The sequence below is a fragment of the Brachypodium distachyon genome, chromosome 1 (assembly GCF_000005505.3).
Source record: "Brachypodium distachyon strain Bd21 chromosome 1, Brachypodium_distachyon_v3.0, whole genome shotgun sequence".
Taxonomy (NCBI): Eukaryota; Viridiplantae; Streptophyta; class Magnoliopsida; order Poales; family Poaceae; genus Brachypodium; species Brachypodium distachyon.
The window spans coordinates 30,733,254-30,746,502 of NC_016131.3; the positions used below are offsets into that span (position 1 = coordinate 30,733,254).

Consider the following 13,249-nt stretch of genomic DNA (forward strand, 5'->3'; position numbering starts at 1 on the left):
GATCATTTGTGGTCTATAGAAAATAATAACAAAACAGGGTTTACCATAGCTTGGATCGTACCAATTTGTCTCATTGAGATTTTGCAGATCACCAAATGATCATTTTTTTTTACGAAAATTGACAACCAGGGCATGCCCGCACTTTAGCTAGAGGCGGAGAGTTGTGCACTGAACAACGGTCCAAAGTCATCTTCTTTGAAACGTTTCATGTATATATAGTGCGTGACACCACAATTTAAAGTGGAGATTATGGTTGACCCCGAATCATTTTTTTCATCTGGATTTGACCCTGCCGACAAGCATAACTTTATAGTACCAATTCTCTATGCGCACGACTATTTTTTGGTTTAAACAAAATTCAAAGTATGGTTATGCTATTTGGGTTCACATGGATCCGAAATCATTATACTAACATTTGTAAAAGCACTAATTAATATTTAATATCCGACTAGGCTATCATGATTGTCGATGGAAAAAGACCATCATCTACCATTTATAGCGAACATTACTACTAAAAAACAAACATTGTCTATCACCACAATGACGTGTCTATCGGACTAACGTCATAAAACCATCTGCTCAATGGTATCACAAAAATAAAAATAAAACAACTGTATGAAGAAAAGAGCACTCAAGGATCACCTAAACCCAGGATGGCAACACTAAAATCCATTAAAAAGCCAGCATATCAAGATCAACCACTCCTATAGCCAAAACAGGATAAAGGCTTTGGCTGTACTAGTAAAACAGGGTACAACTGGACAAAACAACGGGGAAGGGGGGCACCAACTGCCCCCGGACACCCGGAACGCCCCGCAAACCAAACCACCCCCCACAGCACACGGCTCGGCCACCGAGGACGCACCAAACACCCTACCCCGCGCCCACTCACGTCACCCCACGTCACCCTTCTGTCCCCACCTGTCACCCACCTCGCATTTACTGCCGCCACCTTTTGCCTACCTCGCCCCTTTCGAAATTTCCACGCACGGCTGCCGTGCAGCGGCGCCGTTTGTTTATGACAGGTGGGGCCGGGCGCACGTGGGCGCCACGGATCAGAAAGGCGTTACACTAAATTTTCTCCCCCCGTACTCCAGGGCAGAGGAGCGAGAGAGAGGCGGAGATCTCGCTTTTGAGCGGTGTTTTTGCGTTCCAACCCCTCGCGGGCCGCGGGATTCACAGTCGCCTCCCTGCCCTGGCTCTCCCGGCTGTTACCCGAGGGGAGGAGAGAGAGAGACAGGACGCCATTTCTCTCTCTGTCTCTCTTCGCCCCCCCCCCCTCCTCTTCTCCTCGGCCCCTCTCCCGCTTCGTTCCCCTGTGATTCGCGGGAGGCGACGACTCGCCTCTCTCGCGCTCCGAGCTGCGGTGCGGTGCGGCGGCCGCTGCTCTGCCTCCGGGCTAGCTTTAAACCCTAACCCTAATTCGGGCGGTCCTCCGCCTCCGTCCGCGTAGGCAGGCCGAGGCGGGGGGCGCCTGGCCATGGGGCAGTGCTACGGCAAGGGCGCGTCCTCGCGCGCTGTGGAGGATGAGCTCGGGGTCGTGCCGGAAACGCACTCCCCTCCTCCGGCCAACGGCGTGCCGCAGACCCCTCCGCGGCCGGTGGCCGCGGCCGGGACACCGAGGCGCCGTAAGTCCGGATCGACCACGCCGGTGCATCAGACGCCCGGGGTCGCGTGGCCCAGCCCGTACCCCGCGGGAACCAGCCCGCTGCCGGCGGGGGTCTCGCCATCGCCGGCGAGGTCCACGCCTAGGAGGTTCTTCAAGCGGCCCTTCCCACCGCCGTCGCCGGCCAAGCACATAAAGGCCACGCTCGCCAAGAGGCTCGGCGGAGGGAAGCCCAAGGAGGGGACGATACCGGAGGAGGCCGGGGTGGTTCCTCCAGGCGGTCCTGGAGTGGTTGGGGATGGAGCGGACGCCGAGAGGCCATTAGACAAGACGTTTGGGTTTGGGAAAAACTTCGGGGCCAAGTACGAGCTCGGGAAGGAGGTGGGGAGGGGCCACTTCGGGCACACCTGCTCGGCCGTCGTGAAGAAGGGCGAGTATAAGGGACAGACCGTCGCCGTCAAGATCATCTCCAAAGCTAAGGTGAGAAAGCGCTGGTGGTATTACTAATTTGAAGCTTTAATTTAGGACAGTTTAAAATTCAAATGTTAGTTCTCTCTGTCGCTGCAACTGCCATGCATTTCGCGCCATTGCGGAACTAGTAACGGAATTCTACTTCCGAGTAATATGGTAATTTATTACTCCCTCCATCCTGAAATAAGTGACGTGGATTTGTATAAGAATCTATACAAATTCACGTCACTTATTTTAGGACGGAGGGAATACTATCCAATTTTAGGATCACTTTTTAGATGTTTCACTGAGGATGTTGGCATGCTTGCCCAAGAATGAATATAGGAAATTTCTGGAAATGGTGTGTTCGTTCTGTTTCAGGGATGTGTACTCCTGTGCAATGTGTAGAGTAAGACTTCATGTTTTTCTGCGGGTTCGAGGATTTTGACTTCTTAAACAGTAAGATTGAGCTGGGGATGTTTGATATTATACTGTTACATGGTTAAGTCTTACTAAAATTTCTTCAGTGTCCATCTCACGTAGATAGTTACTCCTAGATTGGAGTGGGAAGGCATGGTTGAATATTGGTTTTTTGTGACCTAAATTAATATTTTTGACAGATGCAAGGTGGGTTTCAATTCTTGCTGGAAATTAACCGATATTAGTATTCATAGGTGGTCATTTTTAACGGATTGGTGGTTAATGTGAATGCACGTAGAAACTTTAGGCTTTAGGCTAGTACGGTGGTTTTGATTCTTGGCAGCCTACCCAAATCTCGCATGATAAGTGCTATTCTAACTAATCAACAGTACATGTACTAACCTACCTTCTCACCTTTCCTTTTTCCTTAGTTAATTATGGCTTGTACGTTTCGAGGTGGATTCTGTGAGCTTTTTGGTCCTGGCGTCACTATACTAGTCAATCATCTGAGGCATACAAGAGCATGTAGTTGCAACGCTCTAGGTGTTGTTAGTTTTAATCGTGTCACCATTTGCCATGAGCGGGATAGATAGATGTCTGCTGAAGAAATTTGAAGTGAAGAAAGATCCAAGGACTTTATGAGTCTAAAGTTGGTGAGGTGAAAAGAGGGGTGGTATTGCTTAATTGAGGAATATCACGAAGAATGATCTATATTGCCTTGCCTTTAAGAGGCATTAATTGTTAGGGATTGCAGGGAGCATACATTACGTAGTTGGAAGTAATTCACTATTTAAATATTGGATTGAACCAATCGGCTAGGCAGAATAACAGATGGTTGTAAACTTGTAATAGCTTCTTGGAATATCAGAGATGTGGATAGCTGATCGTTTGGTCATCTTTATTGGTTTTTTCGTCGAATCTGAACTGTCGTGCATTGGCGAGCTGCTTTACTTTCAGACTTTCAGGTGATGCAATCATATTTTTGGAAGAAAATAAATGTCCTTATTTAATAAATGCTGGACGGTCGCAATTAAATTTGTTGCACATACTTTCGCTGGCAGACAGTGTTGTACCCAATAGCTGGCATCTTGTTATCTGAACTTCAGATGATTTCTACCAGGTCCAGAGGCATTAGTGGAGACCCCTACAATTAATCATGTCATTAATTTGGCCACCCATACATAACAGTGCTCGGACTTGCCACAAGGCATCATGATTTGGAAGGAATGTCAATGGACTTCGTGTTCGATTTATTCCCTCTCGTTTTATGGTTATAAATTTCAACGATGCAAGTAGTACTCCCTCCGTTTGGGTTTATAAGGCCCACACGGAATTTTATGTCAAACTTTGACCGAAAATTACGTTGGTAATATGAGATTGTTGCGGCACAAAAGATGTATTGTTGGACTCGTATTGAAAAACTCTTTCTAATGGTATAACTTTTATACACATATATTAAATATAATTTGAATAACTGTTGGTCAAATGGTGGCACAAACTTCAATAGAAACCTTATAAACCCAAACGGAGGAAGTATTTTAAAATTCTGCCTGTAAATGTAGTACAAGCACTAGCACTTCTCGAAAGTAATCCCATACTTCTTAGTTGTATAAGACATCTATTCAACTGAAGAATTGTTTGCCAGGGAAGCTTTCCTCATTTGGATATGCTTTGTGATGTCTCTGTCCCATAATATTTGGTTATTCAAATTACTTAAATTCGCGTTTTGCATGTATGCTTTGAATAGCGCTACTTCTTAGTAATCTCTTTTAGTTATCTGTTCTCTTGTAATGTTGTTTGACAGAGCTTTGAATGGCGCTACTTCTTACTAATCTCTTTTAGTTATCTGTTCTCTTGTTTGACAGATGACAACGGCCATTTCCATTGAAGATGTTCGTAGGGAAGTGAAGATTTTGAAAGCTCTTTCAGGGCACAATAATCTTGTCAAATTCTATGATGCATGTGAGGATGCCCTCAATGTCTACATTGTCATGGAGTATGTTTTTTATGACCTTTTGCATTCCATTTTAATCGCTTATAAATGCTTTCTCTAAAGATGCATATGATTTCAGATTCTTTCTGGGCATGCCTGAAAACAGCTTCTCTACTGTTTGATTATTATATTTATCTTTTGATCTATGCACCATTTCAAATAACCATATTTTTTCACATTTTTTGTAACGTGCGCCGGGCAATATTTTTCTCATCTTGTTTCCCCTTCACAGATTATGTGAGGGTGGGGAGTTGCTAGACAGAATATTAGCCAGGTACTCTCTACAGTTTCTTCATCCTTGTGGCAAAATAGCATATCTTTTGTTAATGCTTACCAAGAATGTAAACTTGAACTATTTGAAGAGGTGGGAGATACACAGAAGAAGATGCTAAAGCGATTGTTGTACAGATTTTGAGTGTAGTGGCCTTCTGTCATCTTCAGGGAGTAGTGCATCGTGATTTGAAGCCAGAGGTAGGCTTTGAAGTCTTAAAAGTATTTTCTCTACTTTTTTTTGTGTTGTTTTAGTTTTTAGACGTGTGCAATCACATTGCTGTTTGATTGAGTTCCTACCCACTATATTATTTAGCTGCACCTTACTTACCGTTCTTTCTTCTAAGTGAGATCTGTTATGTTTGTGGTCTTGAAGTCCTGTAAAAGACTAATGACATTTTTTTTTTCATTTTGACAGAATTTCCTTTTTACAACAAGAGATGAAACTGCTCCTATGAAATTGATTGATTTTGGTCTCTCTGATTTCATTAGACCAGGTAAAGTAGATTGATCTTCACCTTCATATGCAGTAACATGTGTTACAAGCTTGTTAATTATTGTTGATCTGTTTTTCTGTTGTCAAGGGGTTGTTAGCTTGATGAAGTAATCCCGTTTATAAAGTTCTCGATATTCCTTGTTTATTGGATGTTGTTCTTTCCTGCTTGTTAAAAGAGAGTGCACATGATGTAACCTACCAGAGAAGTTGGGGTTGTTCTGCTTTGGCTATTTTGCTTGAATGATTTTACCTGTCTACCGTTGTAAATGTTAGTGCATCTCCTATGAATAAAAAGTATGTGATTTTACATGTCTACCGTTGTAGTTAAATCATGGTGAACCGAGTAGTCATGGAGAACCTGTTTTTGTGATCAGATCAAACAAGATGTCCATGTAGATACAATGTTTTTACATTTGTTTATACCACAGTTGACTGGATATTTGTGGTTTACATTTGGGCTTGCATTTCTTGTGTCCAGTACCATTTAAATTTTAACATCGCATAACTTTTTCTGTTAATAATGCTATGTTTAACTGAACAAGGGTGTTCACTGCATGTCAAGAATTTGAAAGAATCAATACATCATCGATAGTGAAAAAAGAGATATATAACATAATATTAAATTCATACAGTGCAGCTTGATAATTGGCACAACAGGAAAGTAAATGAAAAATAATGGAATAACTGCATCTGAAAATTTTAATAAGCAACATTTGTGGTTTTTTTTAGTTATATAGTTTTTTTTGGTTCTGGGTCATGCCTTTTAATTGTTTACCGTCAGTCTGTATCACATGTGATTCACCAAATGTTTTTAGTTTGGCAGAGCTATCGCCGTGTTGGTATTCAAGATAAAAAATGAAAGTTATTCTTGGCATGTTTCATGATGCTTGGAATGAACTTTCTGCTCATTGTTTTTCCACTAATTGCTGAGTCATATTTCACTAGCTTACAAGATACTGTTTCTTGTGCTACATATTGCAGATGAAAGGCTTAATGATATTGTTGGAAGTGCATATTATGTCGCCCCAGAGGTTCTACACAGATCATACAGTATGGAAGCAGACATTTGGAGTATAGGTGTCATAACATACATTCTGCTCTGCGGCAGTCGGCCATTTTGGGCACGGACAGAATCTGGAATCTTCCGATCTGTGTTGAGAGCTGATCCCAACCTTGACGATTCGCCATGGCCTTCAGTGTCAGTTGAAGCTAAGGATTTTGTAAAAAGATTTCTGAACAAGGATTACCGCAAAAGAATGACTGCTGTCCAAGCATTGAGTAAGTCAGGAATGATTATTAAGTATTGGTGTTTTCTTTCCGAGCAAACTAAATAATACTCATTTTGTATTTTCTTGTTAAACACTTTATGAGAAAATAACTATTTACGTCATATATTAGTGTATGCGACTAATACGGAAATACTTTGTTTTTTCTGCAGCTCACCCATGGTTGCGGGATGATCAAAGGCAGATTCCATTGGACATTCTTATCTACAGATTAATTAAGCAATACCTTCGTGCTACACCTCTTAAACGTCTGGCACTAAAGGTACATTATTAACTCCAAATACCTTCTATGCATCTGCAAGTGTTTTTTCTATGTTTCATCGATCTTACTGATACAGTAATAATTGATAAATATGCATGGGCGGGCTAAACAATCTCTGTCTGAGATGTTTGTCGTTCTGTCTAGAAATAAGAGGACGGTCCCACTTGTAGGCCATATTAACTCTGCCACTGCCAAGTTTTAAAGTTGAGAAAACATGTGTGTGTCGATGTAGCAGTAGAAATCTCTTTTATGTTCTTATAGTTATATGCATTTTGTCTTTCACTTTATGATCACATACTTATTATTCGTATGGGGTATGTTGGACGCTACTATTATTCATCATCTTATTGCTTGGATACAGCTCCAATCCCCCCATGGAACTACTTGATATGAATTTGCTTGTTCCAGCAAATTGTGGTCTAACTTGACCATAAGCAGAACTTTTGCTCTTATTGACAAGCAGAACTTTTTGCTCTTATTGACAATCGAAAGATTCTAACGGTTATCTTCTTACCTCAGGCATTATCCAAGGCTTTAAAGGATGATGAACTCTTGTATCTTAGGTTACAGTTTAAGCTGCTTGAACCTAGAGATGGAGTCGTATCACTTGATAACTTTCGGACGGTGAGTTCATTATGCTCTTGCTGATTACTCTGTTTATTTTTGTCAGGCATTTACGCATTTAAGATTCGAACATTGCACTCTTTTACTGTCAGTTACTCTAACAATATATATGTTTAGTGATACATGAGTACTGGCGCTCCATTCTTATGAGTAATTCAATATGATCATGGTTTGTACTTATTTATAATATGCTGTAGGAGAATTTGTTGGTCAGATTTCCATTTTGGAGACCCTCCTTACAAAAATAAACATAGACTGCATAGAGATGAAGATGTGGAATACTTGTTCGTGGCTTCATATGGACGTCACAGTAAATCACCTCCATGCATGCTTGTTCCAACCTTACAATTTTATTGTTTCATGGTCTTACACAGGCTCTGACGCGGTATTTAACTGATGCGATGAAGGAATCAAGAATTCTTGAGTTTCTGCATGCGGTAAGGATCTTTCAGTATTGATTGTAAGCAATGAATGGTTTCTTTTCCTCTTTGATTATTCTGATTCTGCTACTAATATCGTAATAATGTGTTACCTTGTCCTTGTTTAAAGTATGATACATGCAAAGTTATCATATAACATTCTTGTCGAACTAATGTCATTAGTTCTAGAGAATAAATTTGTTTGTCAGTGCATATCTTTTTTTTCTTAATTAATGATATGTTGTCTGTATCATGGAGTTCGACAGCAAGGGGAGCTCTTAATTACCCTGCCCCTCATTTGTTCAGTTGATGGTTTTCCTCTGGCATGTTAAATGTAATGCAGCTTCCCTTTAGTTTGATTAATTTCTGATATTCATATTAGTGGATAGAAGTCTATTTGTAGCTGTCATAGTGAAGACAATATGTTGAATTCCTGGGAATTTGAGATCAGGATTACCATGCTGATGCCTTATGTTCATTGTTACATTTCTTTTGTTTCGCTTAAAACTTCTTTCCCACTTTTCTGTCTAAGTTTCCATCTTATATCATTTGTGTCATTTGGTTCTTGAAGTTACTGATGTCATCTTCGTTTCTCTCAGTTGGAACCACTTGCATTCAGAAGTATGGATTTTGAAGAGTTCTGTGCTGCTGCAATCAGCCCTTACCAGCTTGAGGCACTGGAAAGGTGGGAGGAGATTGCTGGAGCAGCTTTTCAGCAGTTTGAACAAGAGGGCAACCGAGTCATATCAGTTGAAGAGTTGGCACAGGTATGTATGCTGACAGTAATTTGACAAAACATGTACCTCAGTTGTGAGGGTAGTGTTTGCACATACACATCATAGTTTCAATTTTGGCATCCTTAATTGAGATGCATGAAAGAAATCATATTTTTAGGGTGTGCTCCTATACTATAATTGCCAAGCTGACCTTCCTTTTGCATGCAGGAACTAAACCTTGCTCCAACTCATTATTCTATTGTGCAAGACTGGATCAGAAAAACAGATGGGAAGCTAAACTTTCTTGGGTTTACCAAATTTTTACATGGTGTCACAATACGGGGCCCAAACACAAGACGACATTAAGTGACCATGAAAAGAAAGTATTTGGTTCAAATTTTAAAGCTGCTCATTATATGGCCCTGATTTGTTGTTGCCCCTGCTTCTTCTGTCTTGTGGTTAATGATCATTCTTCTTCATTTGTGATGTTGCTGGTTGTTGTCACCATAGTTTTTGTAGAGAGAATACATGTAAAGATCTTTTGTGTAATGAAGGCGGTCAGATGGTTTGTTCAAGAAATATAGTGCCCTGTTTCTTTTTTGTTAGTGTTTTCAGCCCCCCCACCCGCATCCGTAGACTCTTAGGCGATCAATGCAGAGTTACAGTTGCTGCCCAAGTTAATAACAACTTAATGACATGTAACACCCAAATGTACTGCTCCTTGAGAAGATTGTGAGCTGAACTTAGGCTCTGTTATCCTCTATAAATCTTCTTCTGTATTAATACTTCATTGTCAAACGGCTGAAGTGGCATTGCATTACATCCATTAATTGAAGGAGATGAGCTCCGTCCACTGCAAGGCATCACTCATCATCCGCATCAGCACCCGTGGTAATTGCATTTTCTGTGTCGCTGTCAGCCGTTTTATTACTGCATTGTCGTGCGAGAAGAAGCTTCGAGTTATTTCCATGAGTTCTGATGCGTTGTTGTTGCTGGAACCGTTGGCTATTTCCATCTACGTGTTCCATCCAGCTGGATGTAGAACAGGTCAATTGTGACTGGAGTCACTGGACAGGCGCGTGCAAACGAGGGAATTAATTTTCGTGGTTCCCTCAGATTAGTCGTTGCACCCGGTCACGGTCGAGCTCAATTCACTCTAGTTAATGGCGTCATTTTTGGTTTCACAAGAAACCCGAACCGTGTCACCCTGATTTTAACGTATGTTCCACTCCATGGTTTCATTGTCATGATAATGAGATGGCATCTCGAATGTGGCTTTCAGCCCATATGAGACAAAATGCTTCCACGAAATTATATTACGGAGTAGAAAACCTGGGGTCGTCGGGATTTCCGGCTACAGGCGGTAGCTTGCAGGAAGAGGTTTGCACGTCCATGGATCCAAGTTGCTTTTTGTGGTCATAGATGGAGATTGCCAACCCATCTTCCAATGCATCTACGAGAACGTACGTACGCTCACACGTACATAACCTGGTCGACGACAGCTGACGATGGGATGATTAGTGGAAATGCAGGCTGTAACCGCTTTAACCGAGTGCCTTTTGGTGTTTGCTAGATGCTAGATTGCCTGTTTGTAAATCCTTGCATGTCTGTGGGTTGTTCCTCCGTTAAGCTAAGATAATACCGAACTCAAATTGGCACCATCGATGCATTTGATTTCATTATAGCAACACACCTTTCGCCGGACAACTGGACAAGCTCGAGAATATAGTCGCTGTTGCTGTCAAGCCCTGCCATGGTCGATAATCCAATCCATCTGCATGCCCTCCTCTCCTCGTCTTCCACCGGTACAGGGGTGGGTACGTACGGTCACCAGGACATATGGACACGTACGTCTTTCGATCCGCGCACAAGAGTTCAAACTTCAAACGCCGAAACTTGTGGGAAAAATGGTATGACGACGGGATAATCAGATTAGCAAGTTGATTACGCAATGAACTGGATCTTCCAAGTCTGCAGAAGTTAAAATTGACCTATCAAAAGAAACACTAGCTGGGCTCTTGCTGGTCGACTTTGATTTGGGTTGTCGTTGCTAGGCCTGACAAGTACAACGTCTTTTTTTATCTTGAAAATGGATTGGTAAAAAACGGTGGCAGGTTATTTTGAAATGTGCGCTTGCAGCACATGCTGTGTGCTTTTGTGACCTCTGATTTTAGATATTGAACGGTGGTGTGGCTTGATAATGGCCGCATCTTTCATCAGGCTCAGGCTAGTACGTGCGTTTTCGATTTGTCTTGTCAAGTTTGTTATAATTCAATAAAAATCTGTTGTGTCTGGGTTCCAACCTCCTTCCCAAAAAAAAAATACTAGCACATCTTGATCAGCGATGCTGCCCCGTGTTCCGTAACCGTTCCCTCAAAATAAAGAGAAAGAAAGCAGTGCTGCTCGGTGGCATGTACTACACGTTGTGCTGAGAGTTTGAGACCCAAATACTGATCTGTTAAGCTGCCAACGGTAACGGACTGGGTTTCTTCTTATATATTCCCCCCCGAACAAACAGATCTGTAACACTGGCGCTCGTAATATAGTACAGTACGTAGCATGCATGAATCATGATCACTGCATTTGATTTGCCGCCAAACTCATCAGAGCTGCATTAATTGATTGGTTTAACACGACAGTGAGCATATATAGCATCTTGGAGAATAATACTTCCTTCGACCCACGATAGGTATCTTGAATTGAATTTAGTACTCCTCCGTTTCATAATTCTTGTCGAAATATTACATGCATCTAGACATTTTTAAGAATAAATACATCCATATTTGAATAAATTTGAGACAAAAAATATTCGGAGTGAGTACAAAGTTGTACTACCTTTGCACTGTATATGCATCGGAGGAAGTACTCTATACAGATGTACTACATAGATGTATATATATGCATCTTTGGCCGGACAAGGAGCATGCAGTCTTGACCCTCGTGGTTTCTTATCAAGCCTGACCGTGACGGAAGCAACAAGACCGATCAATATAAAACCAATGAATTTATGGTCTCATGGACCATTTGCATGTGAGTGAGGGACCTTTCATGTCTAAATGAGCACGTCTTTCCACTTACTTAATTCCATAGAGAAGACAGGACAGGAGGTAAGCCAGCTCTAGCTAAGCTGCTTCCAGTGTTAGTGCCGGGGCAAGTGCCCAAATTAAGCACACTCCGAGATCTCACGCTTTGTGCCCGTGGACCAAAATGTCCAGAGCTAAGATAAGAGAAGATGACAGGCACGTACTACGTGAGTATAGAATAGCCACGAGTTTTCATAAATCGCCCCAAAAAGACTTGCGTGTCTTTGCATCTGCCTCTTCAGTTTCCCTGTTTGAGAAGGGAGGTATGGATGTGAGGGGGGAAACTCTTTGTTCCCAAAGAAGGTCGACAGAACAGCATATGAAGAGAATCATTTTTCCAAGCTAAAAGAGACATATCTTGCATGTACCACTTGGAGAAGCGCCGTTTGTACTTTCAGTGACATGGGCTGTTTGGTTTAAACCTCAATCTGCTCTCTCAAGAACTGAAAACAAAAAACCATATATCTTCAGCAGGACACTGAACAGGTGAAAAGTTCTCTCTTGCCATGTAGATCGGGCTGCGTTCTCGGACACCGTCTTTCGGAGAATAAGCAACCAAACATTTAGGTTTAGTTGATGTGCCCTTGATCGCCCGGATGCAAGTGTGACCTCTGTTGGCAAAATGACACAGACAGTCAAACATACCTGTAACATCTCTCCCATTATCTTAGCACAAGTCAACAATCGACAAGACATGAGATTGGAGTGAGTGACCAAGACCAACCCACTCAGGCCTGGCCGGAATAATTAAGGGTGATAAATACACGGTAATTTAAAAGTGCGCCCGGCAGCACCTGACCACATGAGAGGATGTCAACGAAATCTTGTTGATACAATGATATTTCATTGTTGGTTTATCTACAGAGTATGAGATTTATCGCGTAATATACTCCCTTCGATACTAAATTCTTGTTGTGATTTTAGTTCATAAAACCACGACAAGAATTTAAGATCACGTACCGTGACTGCATGACATACGGTCCGTGCAACTGAATTGTCCTTCGAGCGGGCCCCGTAGTCATGACCACCATTTGTGGACTTAGGGCTTATTCGGTTCATAAGAATTTGAAACCATAGGGATAGGAAAAGTAGAGGATTGGAGTGTGCATGGCATTCCATTCCTTAGAAATTTAAAATAAGGTCTTACCTAATGCTTAAAAACCTTAGGAATTAGGTCAATTTGGACTCAATCCTTAGCAATCTAACACTTCCATTCCTATAAAACGAATGCTACACGTAGAAAAAATTCCTAAGGGTTGAAATCCTGTAAAATTCCTATGAGATTGCTGCGAACCGAATTGGTCCTTAACCGGTGACGACGGCCCGTGTCGATCGAGTTAGCAGATGAGAATCTCCTATTAGCAACAAACAAGTCCTAATCAGGCCGACGTGGCAACGCATGTCGGTCGGTCGAATACGTGGATTTTCTTCCCTACTTGCTTGCTGATGCACCCCCCCTTAAATGGCGTCATGGTCATTGGGGGCCGGGCCGGGCCCCGTTGATTACTTAGACGTTTTTCTTTCTCTAATGAGCAATCCCAGCTCCTAAGAAAAACGCAATTTCCATCCTTCTGAATTCGTGCGCTGACTCCTGATCGGTACGCCTGCTCGTCCTCCACAGATT

The 13,249-nt window shown here is 42.1% G+C and overlaps 1 protein-coding gene across 1 annotated transcript; it reads left to right on the top strand.

Moving 5' to 3' along the window:
- The first annotated feature begins 1,239 nt into the window (after positions 1-1,239).
- LOC100836316 (CDPK-related kinase 3) lies at positions 1,240-9,325 on the top strand. The gene is made up of 11 exons (XM_003563515.4): positions 1,240-2,086; positions 4,342-4,472; positions 4,702-4,743; positions 4,832-4,940; positions 5,158-5,236; positions 6,217-6,513; positions 6,674-6,783; positions 7,303-7,407; positions 7,782-7,844; positions 8,426-8,593; positions 8,771-9,325. Exons 1-11 carry the CDS (start codon positions 1,481-1,483, stop codon positions 8,906-8,908), a joined length of 1,848 nt encoding a protein of 615 aa, XP_003563563.1. The 5' UTR covers positions 1,240-1,480; the 3' UTR covers positions 8,909-9,325.
- The last annotated feature ends 3,924 nt before the right edge of the window (positions 9,326-13,249 follow it).

Bases quoted from the DNA above. Each gene is read 5' to 3' on its own strand.
- LOC100836316 (XM_003563515.4), top strand. From the start codon at position 1,481: ATGGGGCAGTGCTACGGCAAGGGCGCGTCCTCGCGCGCTGTGGAGGAT. The intron at 2,087-4,341 runs GTGAGAAAGCGC...CTTGTTTGACAG, and splicing joins AGATCATCTCCAAAGCTAAG to ATGACAACGGCCATTTCCAT. The intron at 6,784-7,302 runs GTACATTATTAA...TTCTTACCTCAG, and splicing joins TTAAACGTCTGGCACTAAAG to GCATTATCCAAGGCTTTAAA.